We start from the raw sequence: 19,766 nt of genomic DNA on the forward strand, positions 1-19,766 counted from the left end.
GAAAGACTGATGTAAACTGTACTCCCTTAAGACCAAATTGATAAACATATTTTCTTACAGTCTAGGAGGGGAAAAAAATCCCACACAAACATTCATGGCATTATTCTGGATACAGATTTAAGAAAATTTTCCTGGGTACACCGAAGTTTAGAAATGTAATAGATATGAATATTTGACATCTTCCTGCATTTGTCAATTGTCCAGAATTCCTTGGGCAATTAATCAAGACTGACATAAGCAAAAAAAAAGTCCTATATAGAAAGAGGAGGCAAGTCAAATAAGTAATATACTAACTCTAGGCTTTGAGGTCAAGTGTAGTATCCTGTCTTCCCTTCACAAATGAGACAGACATGATTAAATGCCTCATCTCTAAGTGGGCAAGACCACAAATTATTGCAAAATATGCCAAACTCAAAGTCTGTACAGATTTTCTCTAATGACTTGGACAAACCCTTCAAGTGGTCAAACTTCATTTCACCAGTAATCTGTCAAATACAGGAGAATCAATAGATTCTTTTGAATAAACATTGATATATGGTAGAATCTGTTAATTCTGAATACCTTTGTCCTCAGAATTTATCTTATTTTTGAAAACCAATAGGGAGAAATGTAATTGAAAATACATCTCCCTAATATTTTTAATCAAATATTAAGTCTCTAATACAAACTTAAACTTTGGTGTCATAGGGACACTCATGTCATTTTTTACTATCATCCATATTAAAAATTTCATTAAACCTTATGGAAAACTAAAAAATCCTTTTATTCTTACATTTAATGCCATATGAGACATGATTAAAATGACAAGTTCTCAAATAACATGAATAATGTATTTCTCCTTTATCCAAAGCAAATGCATTTTGCTCCTAAGAGAGTTTAATCCATTTCCTTTTTCAGGAAGAGGAAAGGAGGGTGATAAAAGGATTTACGGTTAGAACTGGTATTTAATGAAAGACACATATTTGGCTTGTGATTATAAAATAACTGCTGTAGTTATTCTGAGTTTAGATAGGAGTCATATATTTTGACACGAATAAAAACAAATTATGATTCTGTTAACATTCAGATTTACCTCTTTAGGACAGAAATGTTTAAAGTTACTCTGTATTAGTCATGGAAATAGTAGAGTCCATATTAAGAAACCTTATTTCTGTGTATGTATATAAACGTTAACTTCAGGAAGCACCAGATCTACATTTATAGAATAAGTTTCAAAGAACAGCTTAAAATATCATAAAACTTAGATAGAGAAGCTTAAGGTGCCTTCTGCTACTTCACACTCTTTTTCCACTGCATTCCACCCCATTCATCAGAGAAAGTGCTAAAATGAACGGTCAAATCCAGTCATCATCTTTGGACCACTGGGAGTGGAGCTTTAGGGGAGATGTAGGCAAAAGCCATAGCTCTGTTAAGATTTCAGCCTCAGCTGGGCACGGTGGCTCACACCTGTAATCTCTGCACTTTGGGAGGCTGAGGCGGGCGGATCACGAGGTCATGAGATTGAGACCATCCTGGTCAACATGGTGAAACCCCGTCTCTACTAAAAATACAAAAAATTAACTGGGCGTGGTGGCGGACGCCTGTAGTCCCAGCTGCTGGGGAGGCTGAGGCAGGAGAATGGCGTGAACCTGGGAGGTGGAGCTTGCAGTGAGCTGAGATCCTGCCACTGTACTCTAGCCTGGGTGACAGAGCAAGACTCCGTCTCAAAAAAAAAAAAAAAAGATTTCAGCCTCCTTGTGTTTGCTTACTCCCCAGCAGCTGGGACAGATCAATGGCCCTGGAGCTGCATCTTACTTGGGAGGGGCCTCTGCATAGAGAAGGTCAGAAACTAGTACATTAGCCAAACTCTCCTTTAGGGCTTCTTTTCATTGGTGCACTTTTCTCTAGAGGCATCTTTCCATGCTACCGGGGTGTTAAAAATACCTTGAGGGAAGTAGGATTGGGAGTGAGCACAGGAGAAGGAGACTAAGACTGTAAATGTCATCTAGATTAAGCTTGTCCAACCCACAACCCACAGGCTGTAATACAGCCCAGGACGGCTTTGAATGTGGCCCAACATAAATTTGTAAATGTTTTGAAAACATTATGAGATTTTTTTGTGATTCTTTTTTATTTTTATTATTACTTTTTTTAGTTCATCAGCTATCATTAGTATTAGTGTATTTTATGTGTGTCCCAAGACAATTCTTCCAATGTGGCCCAGGGAAGCCAAAAGATTGGACTCTCCTGAATTCTGGCGCTTACAGCTCTGTATGGTCCAGCTTAGTCCAGGAGTGGTCAGGAGATCACTTCAGGATTTTTCATTTGAAACTCTGGTAAATAATAAAAAGGATACATTTACTTGGCCTTTTCCTCTGTGCATTTTTCTCTCTCTCATGGACTTAGTGGGGGCAAAAGTGGACACGGTAGGTGATTGCTCAAGACTTTTGGATGTTGGGTTTCACCTCTCTTTAAGTTACTTCTTGGCCAAAGATCTGAGAATACTCTTCTTTTTGCCAGAACAAAAGTTCATAGGTACTTTTAAGTAAGACAGTAAGGGATCAGAACTCCATGAGTCATTAGTCAGTCAGGAGGCAATTTCCAAGAAGTTTGTTCTCTCCCTAAAATACCATTAAGTAATAATCTACTGTTAACCACTTTGATTTCTTAGCCCTCTGGCTGGTGCAATCTTTTTTCTTGAACTGTTCTAAATAACTAAGAAGATTCTGAACACTCCTAATACCTCTGGCCCCTACCTTAAGAGAGATGAACAAAAAGGGGTCTATCAATGGTCAAGCTCTAGGAAAACATCTCGTAAAACTCACCAACAGTTAATGATTCCAGTGACTTTTAAATCTAACATGAAGAGAAGGAAAAGACAAAATTCATGATGAAGAATAATGTGTGCCACAAACTAGGGATTATGATGAACCAATTCTGTGTATTTAACATGTAACTTAAAAAACTACTTAATGACTTTAAGAAAAAGGAAGGCCTTCAAACGTGTTGTCGTTTAGAATGTGGCACTAGAGAACCCATGAAAAGAAAACATTGATAATAGCATATTTGCTTAGTATCCCAAAGAGTTGTAAGGACACTGGGAAGTCTCCTGCTTCTTCCCAGCAGTGGAATACTCAGTACCAGTGAATGTAGAGCAGCCAAGAAAGAATTGATGGGTAACTGATATTCTTGAACTTCAAATGGGATATTTCTTTAATGCTGACAAGGAGAAAGAAAATAACACAGTCCAGAGCTGACTGTAATAGTTTTTCTAAATGCGACCAGCATGAAGAATGATGTTTTACAGGATACAATAGAAGACATCTTGGCACTGGGTGATGCCATCTAATTGCAGAATTCAAATTGCTTTAGAATCTTCAAAGCACCAAAACAAGGATGTATAACATATTCATAATATGTGTCTTCATAAGTCCTGCACTTTCAAAATGAATCTAAGCCTTTGGAATAAGAGTAAAAATAACCACCTGAAATTTTTATAAAAATAAAGAATAATCATGAAGAGGGTTACTCACAAATGGGATTCATCTTGCTCTTTATTCAAATGGAAAATTCTTCCTTTCACTGACACATTTGCCAAACCATTCCAGTTAATGTAGGAAAAACCACTTTGTTTCTCCTGAATTGCTAAAACTATTGTACTCCAAAATCCTGTAGCTGAGGTTTAGCCGTACTCAATTTGCTTGTATAAAATATGGAATACATCATTTTACATAAACGTTTAAATGCATTAATGCTTTTAACTCTTTTAAGTACAATTGCTTCCATAAGGAATTTTTCCATGAATTATCTAGTTCAGATTGTTTGAATAGCATCTTGAATTTCCTTTCCTCTTTAATTTCAGAACTTACATGTTTTTGTGTCATTCGCAAATCAAAGCTTCAAAATATTGAAGTTTTGGGGTAAAGACATTTAAAGATATTTCTTCAAAATGTTTTGTTGGAAAGACATAGATATGACTCATTGTATTACAATAATATGACTCACACTTTCCTAAGGAAACAAAATCACAAATTTTATAAGAGCTGTCCAATGGAAGCAAACTCAGGTTCAAAGAGATGAGAAGAAAAGAATAATTTTGCATCCAGCATACATGATCTGTTGTGGCAATTGTGAATCCCTTATTGCTGCCAGCTATGGTTCAGTAAAGAAATGGATGCTATTGTGAAAGTCATCCCCTGAAAACGAGATGAGAGTAAGTAAATGAGTAGAGTTGATACAAATTCAAGTCACTTTGCAAAGGATTTTACAATGATGGATTACAAGATGAATTCTCACAAGTTGGGAAGGTTTTCCAAAGTCTAGCTTTTATGAATATTGTTTGAACAAGTGGTGTAGAATTCAGTCTACGCTCTGTGAAATAACATGATTTATTATTATTATTATTTTTTACCAAGTTGGAATTATTTAGAAGCACCAAATAACAGGATTCAAAAGTAAAACAGCTGAAAAATCCAACAGTCTGGTCTAACCTGGGATGCTCTGTCTCCTCACAGCCAACGCTCCATCAGGCGGCTTTGTCTGGCTGGCGGATTTAGTGTAGGGACTCTCATCTGCAAAGGTACAATGAAGCGTTTGGTTAATTTCCATCCAGTTTCTAATGCAGTGAAGATTTTTAACGGATTGCAATCCTTCTGCGAGAGAGAAGTGGTACAGTACAGTGGAAAGTGTTGGTAGGCCTGGGTCCTATACTTGGGTTAGCTGTGGGATAAATCTTTAAAAATGTTGTGAATATGTTTCTTCCCCTATAAAAGAGAGATAAAATTCTCATCTACTTTTTAGGGTTGTCAGGATCAAAAGCTATAGTGCTCGTGAAGATGTTTATGAAATGGTAAGAAGTATGCAAATATAGTACACAAATTATTTGTTTGTCACCTACATTTATTGATAAATAAGCACCAGTGAATAGGTGTAATGAAGACAAAGAAGAAAAAAATAGTTCAATGGGCACTAAGAATAATCAGGTAGAAGAACAAAGAAAGTAAAAAGAAAGGTAATATTTCAGATAAGCAGACGACACAGAGTTAGTATTGCAAGGGAAATAAAGCCACTCAGAGTTAGCAGGTTCCTCCTGGGAGTGTGAACTGGCAGCCAGTGCAAAGCAGAGGGATAGAGGTGTTCAGAGGGAAGACCAGAGGAGCTAGGTTGAGAATAGGGAAGGAACGATGGTTTGGCAAAAGAAGACATATATTGCAATGAGCTGGTTTGTGCTCTTTTAGAAAGAGATGAGAATAACTTGCAGAATTATTAAAAGAGCAACTGAGAAGACAGAAGGTCTAAAGCTTAATGTATCTGTGAGAGTTAGGTAAGAAGCTGAATGATTAAAACAGCAGGTGACAAGATCATGGAGACAATGGGTCCATCCAGCTCTAAGTAGGGTGATTTTTTTTTAAACCTTGACAAGGATTTTATCTGACTAGGAATAAAGGAGTAGTGATCCAGGATGGCAAATATTAAGGTTAAAATTGAAAGGACAATTTTTCCTAATTGGGAAGGTGGCATTTATAAAAAGTAAAAGAAAGGTGAATAACAACCTTAAAAATTTCAAGAATAAGATGCACATGGCTTTAGTAAATAGAATGTAAAATAATTATCTAGCATATTCAGTCAAGCTAGATAATCTAAATGTCACTGCTGGCCACACTATAAGATGTATTATTGTTGTTCTTACCATTTTATAATAGCAGGAAATCGTTAAAGAATTTAAAGAAACCATATTGTGCATGACAAACTATTACATATAACAAGGATTTATTCAGAACAAGGCTTTATAATCTGAGAACATTAATTCTCCCAACTAAATGGCTTGTGTTTCAAAACTGAGGAACTCATTTCCTCTCTAGGATGAACTTCTGGTTTGAAATGATTCATGATTTCTTCATAAAACTAACAAGGTGTTTAAACGCAATGACAAAAGGAAAAGATTAACACTGCTGTAAGTGGCAATTAACTTAAAAAATAGAAGTCACGCTGTTTCATGTTTATATTTAATTTGTCACACAATTTTTTATATTCTTCCAACCATAAAGATTAACTACCAACTTTCAGATACCAATTCAATCAACATCATTTTGCTTTAGAAGTGGTATCTTAGGTCTTCGACTCTTCTCTTTGCAAACACCATTTTGAGTATAATTAAAATCCACAAAAGAAAATACAAAATGTAAACATTACATTATAAAATTCTCCCTTTGCCCCACCATTGTCACTTGAATATTTGAGTGCTTTTCTCACAATGTTAATAAAGTTAATATGCTTCATTTAGCACCTTTTAAAACAAATGTACTATATATTAAAACCTGGGATTCTTTATAAGACTGCTTTAAAAATGTATTTCTTTTCATTGTCCAAAACCTTGAAACAGTGTATTTATAAGCATAGAGCACTGAGCCAGGAAATAATCACAACAGTCAGGCTTAGGTACGGCATCTTGGAAGCCTAAAAGCTTTCCTCAGTTTTCTATTTGTCAAGATTCCAGCCAATTAAAGTCTTGAGTTGAATCCAGTGTTGGATTTTTATAAATGGCAATAAGAGATTTGCCCAGGAGACTCTGGGGTTATCTGCACTTGATGCTCTATTTTAAGGAGATATTTCTTTAGAAATGTACCCAGTTTGCATTTCAGAAGTAGTGAACCCTGGTAAAATGGTTTTCTCATTTATATTTGAAAACAACTTCCTTGATTTAGAACTGAGATAGTCTAGTTGAGCACATCCTTAAAAGGTTGAAACTGAATTATAGATGACCACCTGGCCAGCCTCTCCATCACCACCCCCAACCTCCACTCCTGCTCCCAGTATCAAGAGTGACCTTACTTAGCACAGGCGAAAGTAAATAATTATCTAGAAACCAAATCTTGAATTGGTTAAAGGACCAGAATGAAAAAGTTCAGTGTTATCTAATGTTGTCCAAGCAGTGTTATTGCTTTCACCCTCATTGCCAAAGCCAATCAGTGTAAAAGCAATAATTCCTAATGGAAGGGAGGCAGAAGCTTGGCAACATTGATCATCAGAGTTAAGGAGGGCATAGCAGCAGAGCAGCATGGCACAATATAACACTTGGTTTTTAAGAGACTTTCCTTAAGAGTGTCTCTTTATTTTAAATACCTTAGAGGCACTATGGCCTTTTATAAAAAGCTACCCATCACAGAATGAACACCAGCTCTCTTGACGTGATTTACTGAAAGTCAACTCTTGATTCAAACTTGTTTGAAAATAGAAATGGAGAAAACACACTGAATGAATCCGTGGCTGATGGCTCCACAGTAGGATACTAAAGGACAAGAGTGTCCAGGGTGCATTTCAAACCCTTGAGCATAAAGTCATGGAGAACTATGGAGGCTTCTATCTTCTCTTGTGTCTCTAAATGCAGCTTTATGGATATATCCCTAGAATTTCATGCTTATAAGGGAAAATCTAGACCACTCTTTCATTATAAATGGAACTAAGGCCCAGAGAAATTAATAGAAGGGCACACATCTAAATTGAGTCTAGATGGAATTTCTTATGTTCTTAGTCCCATGTTCTTTCTTCTTTACCTTATTTCCTTTTAGATAGACAATAAGATTTCATAGGTCATTGGGTCCACATGTTGCTGTGTCACAGGAGTGAGTGAGTGGGCACACTGTACCAGCAGAGACCTTGTATGGTGTAAGTTAATTGCTACAGTGAAGCCTTTGAAAATGAGCCACATAGCCAATTATTTTCGTGTCTGTATAAATCCCACTCTTCCCTCCTCCACATATTTGTTGCCTAAAGCAAACAACACTTACAAATGGTACTACGGAACTAATTTATGCTTTTCAGTTCATTTCTTTGAAGATAAAATTCAAAAGCAATGTCAATATAGCTCACTGATCCCCAGGATGAGCCTTAAAAGAGTCACTGAATTATAAGATCTATGTTAATAGTTTTCCTTTGTTTCATTGGAGAGATACTAAATAGGCTTTCAAGTTACAACCAGATATATAAATGAACAAAAAAATAGGTCAAATGACAAGGAAAGAAATCAATCAGAACAGTACCTAGCACATCGTACGCATTCACTAAATGTTTGCTGATAAAATATGTGAATTAATTACATTCACTTTTTCAAACTAGAGCATTTGTTGTAAACGAAGAACCTGAAGAAAGTCAAACATTTGTTATAAAGCTATATTCTCGCCTACTTCTGCTTTTCTTTTTCTAGGTTGATAGCCTATTCCTTTTAAAGTCACATTATCATCCAACAGCTATTAAGTATTGACTTAATGTAAAAAATCTGACTCTTTATAAAACTGGTATCTACATATATTTCCTTTCATTTTCATTCAGACTATAGAATGATTTATTGATCAACCTTTAAAATAATGTCTTTAAACAAAAGAATTATGATTTTCATAGCCGACTCTCAGCCCAGACTTCGATGATCATATTAACAAGGGATTCTCACTAAAAGTCACTATGGGGCAAAGCAGACATTCAGCTAGTGAGCTACTGCTCGCTGAAATGAATGCTTCAAGCAATCATTAAGGGCATCTCAGGGTATCAGCACTGCCAGTCTTTTCTAACATCTTAACAGCTAGGTAATCACCGTCACACATGATGGCCTTCCACAGGGGCTTACATGTTGGTCACAATAAGGAAGAACATGGGTCCCTTTAGAGTGACATCTCATGAGGCTTGGGAAAAATGCCCTCCATTAACAGGGAGAATTGACATGGTGACAAAGGCACAGAAAGCGTTAGTCAAGCATACACTTAAAGCAGAAGAAGAACAATAGGGGGACCATCTGTCCCTCTCATTCCCCCCAATTTGGCCAGTCTCCTCATGTGCCAAACACAGGAGGGGCAAACACAGATCATTTGTTTTGATCACATGAAGCTGGTGTTTATAAACTTGGAAAGCAACCAGCGGGCACCTAAGGAGCAATGCTTCACTCTGCATCACGAACTGCCTATGCTGGAGCTGGCAGAATCACATTGTGAGGAAGGGAGTCAGGTCTCCTCATGCTCTCAAATCCTCCAACGTTTGCTTGGTATCAAACAGCATCCTTGTGTCATCAGGCTGGTTCCTGTTTCTCCATTTCCTGAAGACTCTCATTTCTCACTCTGGGCTATGCAGAGGAACCCGATATGAATATGGTTTCAGGAATCTCTAGCTGTGTTCAAAGTTTTGCTGAAGAAAGAAAATTTAATTTCCTTTGGCTGAGACTAATCAGCCTATGCTAAACAATTCCTAGCAACTAATTATGCACAATTGGGGCACCTGCTAAGCCAGCAGACCCCCTTAACATCTTGATTAGGAAAAAATAAGGCATTTGGTGCAGTTAAACACTATGACCATTTCCCAGCAGCAAGGAGACAGGCAGGGCATGCCACAGTGCTCATGCATGTCCTTACAAACTTGAAAGAAAAGTCTGGTTTCCATGAATGAACAAAATAAAATCCACTGTGGATGAAACAATCTGTCCCTTGAATTCAATTAAATGCCACACAATTTAGTACCTACTACGTGCAAACTAAGACTAAAAATACACAAAAGATAATGACACTTTCAGTGGAGTGGTGATGGCAGAATCACTATTCTCTACATTTGAGACTAGAACATGGTACTGGATTACCCGACGGGGAGAGTGAGCATGGGCTTAGGGTTAGGTGGAGGTGAAGCACAGGATGAGAAAGGGAGATCCACCATTAGGAATTTATCTATAATTTTTTAATCAGAAAAATCAAGAAAGAAGCCATTTTAGGCTTTCAGATAACATGGTAGTTTTGTGTGGTGGGGAGCCATAATCTTTTAAGTAATTGGGTCCTGTGAACATTTTATCCCAGTCAGCATGAACATATCATGGTTGCTTCTCTCCCATAGACACTAGCCTTCCAGTTCCATTTGCTTCCCTGGTGGTTTGACAGCACACTTTGAAATTTAAGCAAGATTTCCTGAAGTATAACTGTTAAGGCTTTTTGACAACAGAGCTTAATTATATCTTTCTCTTCTTGCTAAAACGATGTGTAACTACAATCACAGGGCCCCACATAATTTAAAGAAATTAAATTGTTCAAAATTCCTGATCCAAATAACCCTATTTTTCTAGGGCCAAGCAAAAAGTGCACTCATGATCTCTCCTAGAGTCAGAAGGCTGCCAAGTCCTACACAGGCTTTGACTCTACAGCTTTGGTATGTGGAGGCTGTAACATGGAGAGCTGCTTACAACTTACTGAGAATGAATTAATTTCATTTCCTTCCCTAATCTGATAGAGTGGTCCATACAGCTAAGTTTACACCAGAAGATTAGGGAATGATCTGAGCTTGATGGCAAGAAGCAGAGGCAGTATGCTGCCCTGTGATAGTCTCTTTCCTATGAAAAGATGATTTCCCCCATCTACTTTCCCTCCTCCCTTTTGTTATTTGTTTTGCATCTGCATGGCATTAATGTCTATCCTTGACTCTGCAGGTTTCCTTATTGTTTCATAATTCAGACACAGATGTGCTCTATATTCCTAAAGGGACCAGATCTTTTGCTTCTTTTTTGAGATAGGGTCTCACTCTGTCACCCTGCCTGGAATGCAGTGATATGATCATGGCTGACTGCAGCCTCAAACTCCTGAGCTCAAGTGCTCCTCCCACCTCAGCCTCTGAGCAGCTGGGATTGCAGGTGCATGCCACCAAGCCTGACTTTTTTTTTAAATTATTTTTTATAGAGGCTGGGTCTCGCTATGTTGCCCAGGCTGGTCTCAAACTCCTGGCCTCAAGTGATCCTCCCACCTCAGTCTTCCATAATGCTGGATTACAGGCATGAACCGCCACATCTAGCTTTCTTTTACTTTTGAACTTTGGGAAAAAAAACAACACCCAAACAGAGCACAATTTCATTTTAATAACAAATATACAGTGCTTTCTTCACAATGACAGAATGTCTCCTAATTAACCATAATCTGATAAACACTTCAGCCATTAAATATTGAAGCCAAAAAGAATGGCAACAATATAGCTCACATTGTTGTAGGCCTGTGTTATAAGATCATTTCTCTCCCTTACTGCTCTGTTATCTAACTCTTGCTTCTCAAAATGTGGACCATGGATGAGCAGCAGGAGCATACCTGGGAACTGTCAAAAATGCAGAATCTCCGCCTCCACCCCAACCCATGGAATCAGAGTCTGCAATTCAGCAAAATCTCCAGGTGATTTGTATGCACGTTCATGTTTGGAAAGCCCTGCTCCAATTGATGTGACCAACAGCAACTGCACAGGTAGTGAGGATACACCTGTTCCAATGTCACACTTGGTTGCATCAGAGGCAGCCTACAAAGTAGCTGGCAGAATGCCAGTCCTATCAGCAAACTCCAAGAGTATCCCCAGGCCTTCAATGATCAAATTGCTCATGGAATGGTTTCTTCAAATGGAAAGGAAACTGTTGTAATGGCATGGTTTTGAGTGAATTCAATCTTCCCTTGATCGATTTTAAACCTCTCAACAATCCTGAAATGGCTGAATTATAGGAGTAACTAGATCTATCTAAGGTCAGATTCACTGGAGCAAGTGACTGATTGTAATAACAATCTATTAGTCAATTTACACTTTAAGGTGGAGAGAGGAAATGGTATTGAATTACTACCTCTTAGCTAGTAAAGGTCAAATGAAAATAAAAAGTTATGTTCTGCCTCATGGCAGGGACATGAGGGAAGAATCTTCCATGGCACTGTCTCCTTAAATTCTTTCTCCTCAGATACAAATTTGCTTCCTTGCATCTGTAAAGTTCTCCTGCAACCAGGAAGGGCTCCAGCACAGAACCCAGCCTCTGATCTGCACACAGGGACAAACAGAACTGCGGTGGCCCCGGAACATCTGGACAACCTTGTGGAAGTGGTCTGTGCTAGCTGGTCTGCTCAGTGATGCCTGCAGGCCTTTTGGGAAAGTAATATCTTTAGTCAGGTTAATTTGTAAATCCTCTCTGAAATTAATGAGCATGAAATTGCACATTTTCTGCCTCTGGCATTCCTATTGCTAATGTGTCTGAATCACAAATGATAACTCCAATGCTTCTTCCTAATATTGTTTCCAGCAAGGACAGCTGAACCAGTCTGTTAATGGCAGTCACAGACCTGCCTCATCACCAAAGAATCAAAATTTGTCAAGGGCTGGAATCTATTCCATAAAGTTCATTTTCATGACCATATCAGATCCCAATTAAAAACATTAAAATATTAAATTTAGTATATCTTTCACATTTTTTCTTTGTAGAGAGGGCTATGTGCTTTAAAGCTTTGGTTTAGCCATTAGATTATGCCAGCTGACATTTTCAGTCTCTCATAGGTTCAATAAATGCTTAGCTTTAGAATGACAATTTGGTACAAAATTTGGATTGCCTCAGCTGACATTTTCAGTCTCTCATAGGTTCAATAAGTGCTTAGCCTTAGAATGACAATTTGGTGCAAAATTTGGATTGCCTCAGCTGACATTTTCAGTCTCTCATAGGTTCAATAAGTGACTAGCTTTAGGATGACAATTTGGTACAAAATTTGCATTACCTCAGAGTAATGAGTATTGGCCATTTAAAATCACATTTTAAATTCCTTTTTTTTTTTTTTTAATTTTTTTTTCTTTTATTATTATTATTATTATACTTTAGGTTTTATGGTACATGTGCGCAATGTGCAGGTAAGTTACATATGTATACATGTGCCATGCTGGTGCGCTGCACCCACCATCTCGTCATCTAGCATTAGGTATATCTCCCAATGCTATCCCTCCCCCCTCCCCCCACCCCACAACAGTCCCCAGAGTGTGATGTTCCCCTTCCTGTGTCCATGTGTTCTCATTGTTCAATTCCCACCTATGAGTGAGAATATGCGGTGTTTGGTTTTTTGTTCTTGCGATAGTTTACTGAGAATGATGATTTCCAATTTCATCCATGTCCCTACAAAGGACGTGAACTCATCATTTTTTATGGCTGCATAGTATTCCATGGTGTATATGTGCCACATTTTCTTAATCCAGTCTATCATTGTTGGACATTTGGGTTGGTTCCAAGTCTTTGCTATTGTGAATAATGCCGCAATAAACATACGTGTGCATGTGTCTTTATAGCAGCATGATTTATAGTCCTTTGGGTATATATCCCAGACATGATAGTATATCTAGAAAACCCCATTGTCTCAGCCCAAAATCTCCTTAAGCTGATAAGCAACTTCAGCAAAGTCTCAGGATACAAAATCAATGTGCAAAAATCACAAGCATTCTTATACATCAATAACAGACAAACAGAGAGCCAAATCATGAGTGAACTCCCATTCACAATTGCTTCAAAGAGAATAAAATACCTAGGAATCCAACTTACAAGGGATGTGAAAGACCTCTTCAAGGAGAACTACAAACCACTGCTCAAGGAAATAAAAGAGGATACAAACAAATGGAAGAACATTCCATGCTCATGGGTAGGAAGAATCAATATCATGAAAATGGCCATCCTTCCCAAGGTAATTTACAGATTCAATGCCATCCCCATCAAGCTACCAATGACTTTCTTCACAGAATTGGAAAAAACTACTTTAAAGTTCATATGGAACCAAAAAAGAGCCCGCATCGCCAAGTCAATCCTAAGCCAAAAGAACAAAGCTGGAGGCATCACACTACCTGACTTCAAACTATACTACAAGGCTACAGTAACCAAAACAGCATGGTACTGGTACCAAAACAGAGATATAGATCAATGGAACAGAACAGAGCCGTCAGAAATAATGCCACATATCTACAAGTATCTGATCTTTGACAAACCTGACAAAAATAAGAAATGGGGAAAGGATTCCCTATTTAATAAATGGTGCTGGGAAAACTGGCTAGCCATATGGAGAAAGCTGAAACTGGATCCGTTCCTTACACCTTATACAAAAATCAATTCAAGATGGATTAAAGACTTAAATGTTAGACCTAAAACCATAAAAACCCTAGAAGAAAACCTAGGCATTACCATTCAGGACATAGGCATGGGCAAGGACTTCATGTCTAAAACACCAAAAGCAATGGCAACAAAAGCCAAAATTGACAAATGGGATCTAATTAAACTCAAGAGCTTCTGCACAGCAAAAGAAACTACCATCAGAGTGAACAGGCAACCTACAAAATGGGAGAAAATTTTCGCAACCTACTCATCTGACAAAGGGCTAATATCCAGAATCTACAATGAACTCCAACAAATTTACAAGAAAAAAACAAACAACCCCATCAAAAAGTGGGCGAAGGACATGAACAGACACTTCTCAAAAGAAGACATTTATGCAGCCAAAAAACACATGAAAAAATGCTCACCATCACTGGCCATCAGAGAAATGCAAATCAAAACCACAATGAGATACCATCTCACACCAGTTAGAATGGCAATCATTAAAAAGTCAGGAAACAACAGGTGCTGGAGAGGATGTGGAGAAATAGGAACACTTTTACACTGTTGGTGGGACTGTAAACTAGTTCAACCCTTGTGGAAGTCAGTGTGGCGATTCCTCAGGGATCTAGAACTAGAAATTCCATTCGACCCAGCCATCCCACATTTTAAATTCTTGTTTAAAAAGCACACTATTCTTCAGGGAAAAAGTATGCAATAATAGGTATAAACTTGCTAGAACATATCCAAGTATTCCTGGAGGGCTAAAGAACCAGTGTTTGATTTCATGTAATGGCAACTGAGTGGTAGGATTAATAGAAATCAATAATACATTTGGAGTAGTTAAGGTTTCTCCATTTTTTTAACTAATGAATATGAAATTCAGAAGTCACTTTCATACATATATATATATATATTCACAATTTGGACTGCACTAAATTTAGGGAAAAAATTTAAAATAGTACATAGGTTTTCCTTAGATAATTCAAGAAACAATGTTTAAAATGTTCTCATGGAAAAGACTGAAAGTAATTTTTAAACACACAAATAAGAATGATTACAGTTTCAAAACTGAATCATTTAAACAATTATATCTCTTGACTACTTAAATTGCTTCTTTTTTTGCCCCTTGTTTGGAACGTTTTTGGATTTCTAATCTAAACTGTAGAGAAAAAGAGGGAGCTTTCTGTTAAATTAGGGCTCTCAAGAGTCCTTTTACATGACATTACTGCAAAGGTTTCCATATTTAGAAATTTTCAGTATGATAGCTGCTAGAATGAAGTCAAGACTGATGGGAAAACAAGCAGCAGCAAAATGCAATCAGGATGACTTCATTTGAAGAGGTCTAAATCTTGTGCCAGTGTGTGAATGAACTCTGATGTCTAGGAAAATGATCCACATATATCTGTGGGGTGGAGCATTCCCATGTATGTTTGATTATTGAGAAATTAGCCTTTAATGCTCTCACCTGTTGCTCTGACAATCAGTGACAGGATAAAATTTTATAACTTCGGTAACTGTAAAACCTGGTTCAGTGGCTCACTATGATCTTTCCTTCTTCTTTTTTTCTGTTAATCAAGTGTAGTGTAAATTGATACATGTCAACTGCAGGCAAATTATATAAGTGATCAGACAGTCACCACTGCTGAGAAATTTCTAAATAAAATGGAAATAAAAGTATTATCACCACTGTTTAGACTCAGTTTCCAATACACAAAATGAAAATGCCTCTATATCTAGCATCCTGGAATAATAAGGGGACAATGTATAGTATATATTTATAACCTCGGGTAACATTTTGGAGATAAGAGCACAGATGATTCTTCCCAGGGTCATTGATTTGACTGAGGAACAAGGGCTACGTGTGACTGCCTAGATTTGCGAAAATCACTGTGTGACTCTCAACTCCCTCTCTCATGTCTTAAGTGTGTAGTGGCCTTAGAAACAATGGTCCAAAGGATGTTCCCAATAAGCCAAGGGAAACCAAGATTTTTCCAGGCATCAATTTTCATTAATTTTCAAAACAGTGAAATAGGTGATGGGACTTTGTGGTAATTGAGAAAATGGATTAAGTCAGAACTTATCAGAGTGCAAAGTCGATGGCAGGAAAAGTAAACCTCAGGTTGATGTCCCTGGTTGTATGTAAGGGGTATAAGTTACAAGAAGAAAAATGAGAGTTTAATTATAATCATATATTTTTAGGTGCCTCTTTCATTAAACAGCAATGCCACTGGTTTCCCCTATAAATAATCTAAATAATTTCTTAGAGATCTGTTATTTCATTCTGAGTTCAGTTTGAGTATACTTCAGTCAACCAGAAGCCTTTTAATGTAAATGATACTAATAACTTTATAAATAATTAGAGCTAATACTTACAGAGCATTCATGAGATGCCAACATGAGTCTAAGTCCTTTATATGTATAATCTTATCTCTTCTCACAATAACTCAATAAAATGTAAAATAACAAAACAGATAATTTCATTTTACAAAAGGAGTACTGGTTTTAAGAAAGAATTTGTCTTCATCTAAATAGGTTGCATGGCAAATCTGAAATGGAACTGCTATTATACTAAAGCCTAGGGCAGGGCAGGCATATTACATGCCTAGCACTCTGCTTGGTACCTCACATACATTATCAGTACTCACAACAATGTAACTGAACAGGTACAATTACATAACTTGAAGTATGGGGATACAGAGGCTTATAGAGATGAAATTATGTGCCTAAATTTACCCTGAAAGCAATGTGCAAAAATGAGGCTTTAACATACGTATCTTTAGAGAGTCTGCTCTTAGCCACCATGATACACTGTCTACCAAAATTTGATTCACATCCTTACTTGGAGACAGAGAGAGAGAAAGAGAGATAGAGAGAGAGTGTGTGTGTGTGTGCGCACACACATGTGTGTATAAAGAAAGGCACTCCTTCACATAGTAGCCACTACTGTGTATATTCTGTGTGACTAAATGTCACTGATATAGGGACTTGGGGTTGCATTTGAAGATCTTCTGAAATTGCAGTTTAGAAAAGAATATATCACCTCACCCAATTTTTAGACATCACTTCTTCATCATGAATTCTTGGTTTAATTTATGATATAAGATGCAAGATTCTTTCCAGTACATAAACAAATCACTTGAATGAATGCATTTTAGCCAAGAAGCTCCAGGCATTTTAGAAGATGAAATCTGGCTGAGTTTATTTCTCTAACTCCCACTCTGAGCCAACCATTCTCTACAGATAGAGCATTTATGAACTGGTTCCTATAAATGGTTTATCATTTTAAAATGAATAAATACTGGGACACTCTCTTTTCTCCTTTAGTATTCTAGACAACAAGTTCGTGGCCTGCTGCTTACAATATTTCAAACCTTTTATGAGTGTTCATGTAGTCAGAGTGGGGAATAGATCTTGGACCAGGCCACATCTAGCAACACAATGAAGAAAATGGTGGTATGACTTGTGTAGCTGGCAAGGAGATGGCTGAGTCTGCCTTTCCCTACCCTCTGGCTCTCCAGGCTCATCTCTACAAAGAGCCAAGCTCCATGGCAGAGGTGCTGCCACCTCAGTTCTCAGACTCAGGAGTGGCTCATGCAGCAGAGTCACTGGGTAGACAGGCATGAATTTTTTGCTAGACTTAAGAATTTTCTGAGGAACTTTTGAAACCAAGGTGATTAACCCACTAACCATTATTTCCAAGACTGTCATCTCTCCTGGCCTTGGATCATTTCAGGACCTATCTCAGAACTCACTTTTTTATAGACTTTAGTTTTGAAAATTCCCAAATTTAAGCTCAAGTCCTAAGAGCAGGCCAGCATCATTATACACCATCTTAGAACCAACACCTTCTTGTCTTGTGTGGGCAGCAGGTGGGGAGGGAGGCAGGGGCAGAAATCACATTTGGATGCCTTGGGAATAACATATTTCATACACATGCCTTGAATTGTCACATATTTTGCTTTATTAATTCATTGCTGGGTCAAGCAATAGCAGATGACTGCTTATCAAACAGATGACATGTGTTTTTAATGCACAATTAAAGTAGGATTTATCACGGCTGTCAGAATCCAGGGAGTCTGTGCTTTTTGTTATTCAAAGCTGTACTTTGGATACTCTCTGGTTTTACAGTGAGATAGTGATTATAGACACAAAACCTCACAAAAGTGTTAGACCAGAGAGAGGTTTTTTGTTTGTTTGTTTGTTTTCAACACAGTCTTGCTCTGTTGCCCAGGCTGGAGTGCAGTGGTGTGATCTTGACTCACTGCAACCTCCACCTCCCAGGTTCAAGAGATTCTGCTGCCTCAGCCTCCTGAGTAGCTGGGACTACAGGTGCATACCACCATGACTGGCTAATTTTTATATTTTTAGTAGAGATGGGGTTTCACCATGTTGGCCAGGCGGGTCTCGAACTCCTGACCTCAGTGATCAGCCAGCCTCACCCTCCCAAAGTGCTGGGATTTCAGGCATAAGCCACCACGCCCAGCCCAGACATAGTTTTTGTATGGACAACACCAACACCATTTTCAACTCACTAGAATTTTACTGTACCGCATAGCTCTACCACTTACTAGCTGTGTGACCTCGGACAGGTTCAGTTTCGTGACCTATAAAATGGAAATAGTAACGACCACATAGGATTGCTCTGAGGATTGAACAACGCAGTGTAAATAAAGCACCCAGAGTGGCCTGAGTTCAAGAAGTGGTGGCTCTATTCCTTTATCTGGAATAGATGAGGAAGCTGAGTGATAGACAAGGACCAGTAGGAATCCCACAGTAACATGAAACAAATATATATATATATATATATATATTTTTTTTTTTTTACATCACTTACCATACTACCTTAAAATCATCAACCTGCTTATTGCTATGCTGTGAACTCCTTCGAGTAGGGGATTTACTTTTACAATCATGGGTATTATTACCTCAATTTTCACAGATAGTAAAACTGAATCTCCGTAAAACTGAATCTCAGTTACAAATCTGTCTAAGGCTATCAAAAGCTAATAAGAATCAGAGACAGGATTCTAACTCAGGTCTGCCTGACACAAAAGACTATCCTTTTCCCAATGTCGCCACACTGCTTCAATAAAGGGAGTTTGCGCAACACACAATCATTAGTGGAAAGGAGAGAAAACTGGGACCTGACCATTATAAACTAATCTTCATGCAACCCAAACCTATACCTAACTTTCTACCACAATAATGACGCAGACACTTGACATATTTTTGGTTTTTTATTTAAGCTATGGGCTATCATACCTGAGTTTTTATGGAGAAACTCATTGACATTAAATGGTCTATTATGACTCAATTTGTCAATGGAAAATAAAAATTAAAACCCCCAGATGCTTAGATTTAATAGTCCAAAGATGACCAAATTATCTTCATTTGCTTCTAAGACAAATTATTCAGACATACAATTTCCTCACAAATTACTTGCTTGTCTAACTCTCCTTGGGTTATGTCTACCTCATCAACTTCACTACTTTCTTCCATAAATCTTGCCTGAACAGATTCAGCTTTTACAGTTAATTTGGATAAACAAAGAAAATGCAATTCAATTCCACAAAATGTGATTGTTTAATTTTGAACTGATTTTGAAGCATTATACTCAGGACTCTTCCAATTTTGCAGTAAACGAGTTACTGACATTTACAAACATCTAGAATAAAACCATTCCTTCCATCATTGTCAATTTTATTGTTGAATCTGCTTTGGGACACTTCAATCATGAAAGTAATCATGTAAAATTATATTGAATTTTATTAGCAATAATACCTTAGAGGAGGTTCATTTATGATAACCGAAATTTTCTCTGACTCAGTCTCATCAGCCATGTATTTTGCCTTAAGGTATTTTAAAAATCACAAAGTCAAAGCTTTAGAAGTGTACTCCTAAGGCCTTAACT

The 19,766-nt window shown here is 37.6% G+C and overlaps 1 protein-coding gene across 12 annotated transcripts in view; it reads right to left on the reverse strand.

Moving 5' to 3' along the window:
- GRIP1 (glutamate receptor interacting protein 1) overlaps nt 1-19,766 on the reverse strand; it is a 721,037-nt gene that overhangs the window by 233,114 nt on the left and 468,157 nt on the right. For all 12 annotated transcript variants that reach the window (XM_054443505.1, XM_054443504.1, XM_063646484.1 and 9 more), the window contains exon 2: nt 4,470-4,550. In XM_054443505.1, coding sequence (XP_054299480.1) covers nt 4,470-4,550 — 81 coding nt within the window. The remainder of the gene's footprint in view (nt 1-4,469; nt 4,551-19,766) is intronic.

The sequence above is a fragment of the Pongo pygmaeus genome, chromosome 10, assembly GCF_028885625.2.
Source record: "Pongo pygmaeus isolate AG05252 chromosome 10, NHGRI_mPonPyg2-v2.0_pri, whole genome shotgun sequence".
NCBI lineage: Eukaryota > Metazoa > Chordata > Mammalia > Primates > Hominidae > Pongo > Pongo pygmaeus.